Here is a 2,902-nt window from a genome sequence, read left to right as displayed (position 1 = left end):
GAAAAACAACAACAAAACCCCCAAAGCCTTCGAGGCCAGCCTGGTCTATAAAGTGAGTTCCAGGACAGCCAGGGCTACACAGAGAAACCCTGTCTCGAAAAACCAAAACCAAAACAAAACAAAACAAAAAAAACCAAAAACAAAAAAACCCCAAAGCCAAATAGTGAGATAATGACATAATGGTAGCCATATAGACCTATACGATCAGTTCAAAAATAACTGTAGCCAGTTAAGCTGACTAGATTTCTTTCTCTATGGGGGTCTGGTGTACAAAGGTTGCAACCAGAGGTAGTTTATGCGGCTTCTGTGGGTTGCCTTGGAGACAGTGTTTTGCTAGATTTATGTCTCTGATGTCAATGCTGTCCCCAGTTTGTGATCCTGAAAGGTTATATGGGGTAGCCCTGGGAAGCTTTAGGGCACAGTAGCTGGGACTTACATTGGCCAGATTGTCATGACCTTCGGCACCGAGCAGAACATAAGGAACATTTGATTAAAGATCTGTATAGCACCAAGTTGCTAAGATCCACATTTCAAAGAAGTGTGGCTTTGCCAATTTAATGCAGATGAGTCTGAAGATGTGTTAGCTGAGAAGCAGCTGTGGAGTCAAGTATATCCCAAGTATATCCTCTGGTGGGTCCCTTGGACTAGCCAAAGGCCCTGCACTCCTGAGGACTAGCATGGTGTTGTCCTATATTCACCAAACCATGCTCACTAATCTCACATCCAGTCTGAAAAAAAAAAAAAGAGTCCAGGAATACAGAATGTTTGATGGGCAGGAGGGACCAGCCACTGTGACTCCCAGGGCCACCGTCTCTTCACAGGCACTCTTCCTTTATTCATCTAACCAGAGCCCTTGTGGCTCCACTTTTCTTCTTTCCTGCTTTCTTTTATAAAGATGAGTTGATAAATGAAGAGGGAATCCTGCACTTGAAAGTTTCAAGTGTGTGCATTTAAGAGTGTCATTTACCTTGATGGATAGGCACATTGGAATGACCTATCTGGATCTGAATTCTCTGGAAGTTAAAAGCTCATTCATTTAACAGGAGACAAAAGACTAGCTCAGGCTGAGGACATTAGCCCATGTGGTCCTTAGACATAGTTAAGAAAACAGTAAGACTATACTCTCTTCCCCTTTTGGAGACAGCCTATGTCCAAGGTAACACTTAGTATAAGGATAACATTTCGTTGGGGATGGCTTACAGGTTTAGTGGTTCAGTCTATTATCATCAAGGTGGGAGCATGGCATTGTCCAGGCAGGCATGGTCCAGGAGGAGCTGAGAGTACTACATCTTTATTTGAAGGCTGCTAGGAGAAGACTGGCTTCCAGGCAGCTAGGATGAAGGGTCTTAAAGCCCACACCTACATGAGGCTACCTACTCTAATAAGGCCACACCTCTTAGTAGTGCCAGTCCCTGGACCAAGCATATTCAAACCTCCACAGGTCCCTTAGGACTGAAGTTAAAGATGGTTGGGAACTGCCAGCCATGTGGGTGCTAGGAATCAAATCTAGGTTCTTTGGAAAAGCAGCCAGTGGTATTAACTGCTGAACCATCTCCCCCTATCACAAGGTTGAATAATATCCTCTGGCTGGCCTGGAACTCACTATTTAGACAAGGCTGGCTTCACATTCACAGATCTCTCTCTATATATATGAAGTTTAGGTTGGCCATTGAATTTGTCCCAGTCTTTTCTGCTTCTACCTCCTAAAGTTAAGATTGCAGGTGTCCAATTGTCACATCTGGCTCATAATACAGTTTGGTAGCAGAAAAGATCCATTTCTGACACATTAAGCAGTGGAGTTTTTCACCAGTTTGGATCAGAACAAAACTGTTAGAATGTTCCTACATGTAATTAGTACATTTGAAAATATACTGTATTAGTCCTCTGAGACGATTTCTCTGTTCTCTCTCATAGAAGCACAAAAAATGAATTTTAATGTCTGGAATGTTAAAGAGATGCTCAGCATCCCCTCAGGCTCTGGGTAAGTTCTCGGTTACTTTCTTTGATATTTAAGTCCTGTGGTTTCATGGATTTCTGTAGGAAGTCTCCTTCCTATAGCTATTGGATAGTGCTAGAGGTAGCCTATGCTACCCTCCTCTCCTTTTCCTGTGTCCCATGCTACCTCTCTTTCCTCTCCTTCTCCTGTGTCCCATGCCACTCTCCTCTCCCCCTCCTGTCACTGCTATCCCTTTCAATGTGTGTCTTTTTCCTCCCACTTCTTTTCTGATTGGAAAAATGATGTCCGTTTAGGGGGATAGCTGAGGGTAAAGTGCTTGCCTGCCAAGAAACCAAATCTTTTGGGTTCAGACTCCATCTTAGAGAACCTGACCTAAGGTTGAACTCTAGTTAACTAAAAACTGTCACCTAGAACCGGTTTCCAGGTTATTCCCTAACAAATCTGCACCTCCAGGTTACAGGCCTACCCCTGACACTTTACTTCCTAACAACCACCAGTCAGGAGGAAAGCAGAGGCTAAGTTTGTGGTTTGGCTTCCAGCACCAGCCAATTATGTTAAAGGCCATACTGGCCCCCCAATAAGTTGTGTACCAGGCTAGATACCCCCTTCTTGCCTCTATAAATGCTTGCCTGAAACTGGTCTCAGGGCCCCTCCCATTTTCCAGCGTCATGTGACCCAAGCTCGAGCTTGAATAAAGAGACCCTAATGGGATTGCATCAGAACCTACTCCTTAGTGGTCTTTGGGGGTTAATGCTCCCTGGCACAACAGCTCCAGATAAGAGCTCTTACTTTTTTTGCAGAGGACTCGGGTTTATTTCCTAGGATACACATGGTGGGTTACAACCATCTGTAACTCCAGTTTCAAGCAGTCGATCTGACACTCTTAACTCCTTGGGCATCAAGTACACACATAGTATACATACATACATGCAGGCAAAGCACTCA

At 44.2% G+C, this 2,902-nt stretch overlaps 1 protein-coding gene and 1 pseudogene across 1 annotated transcript in view; both read left to right on the top strand.

The window, feature by feature from the left end:
• The first annotated feature begins 219 nt into the window (after window positions 1–219).
• Window positions 220–328, top strand: LOC115031998 (annotated as a pseudogene).
• Window positions 329–1,919: 1,591 nt separating this feature from the next.
• Window positions 1,920–2,902, top strand: part of Ccdc36 (coiled-coil domain containing 36) — a 23,890-nt gene continuing 22,907 nt past the window's right edge. Inside the window, exon 1 of the mRNA XM_021172891.2 lies at window positions 1,920–1,981. Coding sequence (XP_021028550.1) covers window positions 1,926–1,981 — 56 coding nt within the window. The 5' untranslated portion in view covers window positions 1,920–1,925. The remainder of the gene's footprint in view (window positions 1,982–2,902) is intronic.

This window comes from Mus caroli, chromosome 9 (genome assembly GCF_900094665.2).
Source record: "Mus caroli chromosome 9, CAROLI_EIJ_v1.1, whole genome shotgun sequence".
Lineage (NCBI taxonomy): Eukaryota > Metazoa > Chordata > Mammalia > Rodentia > Muridae > Mus > Mus caroli.
The sequence above is the reverse complement of the archived record's forward strand: the minus strand, read 5'-3'. Positions and strand labels throughout refer to the sequence as shown.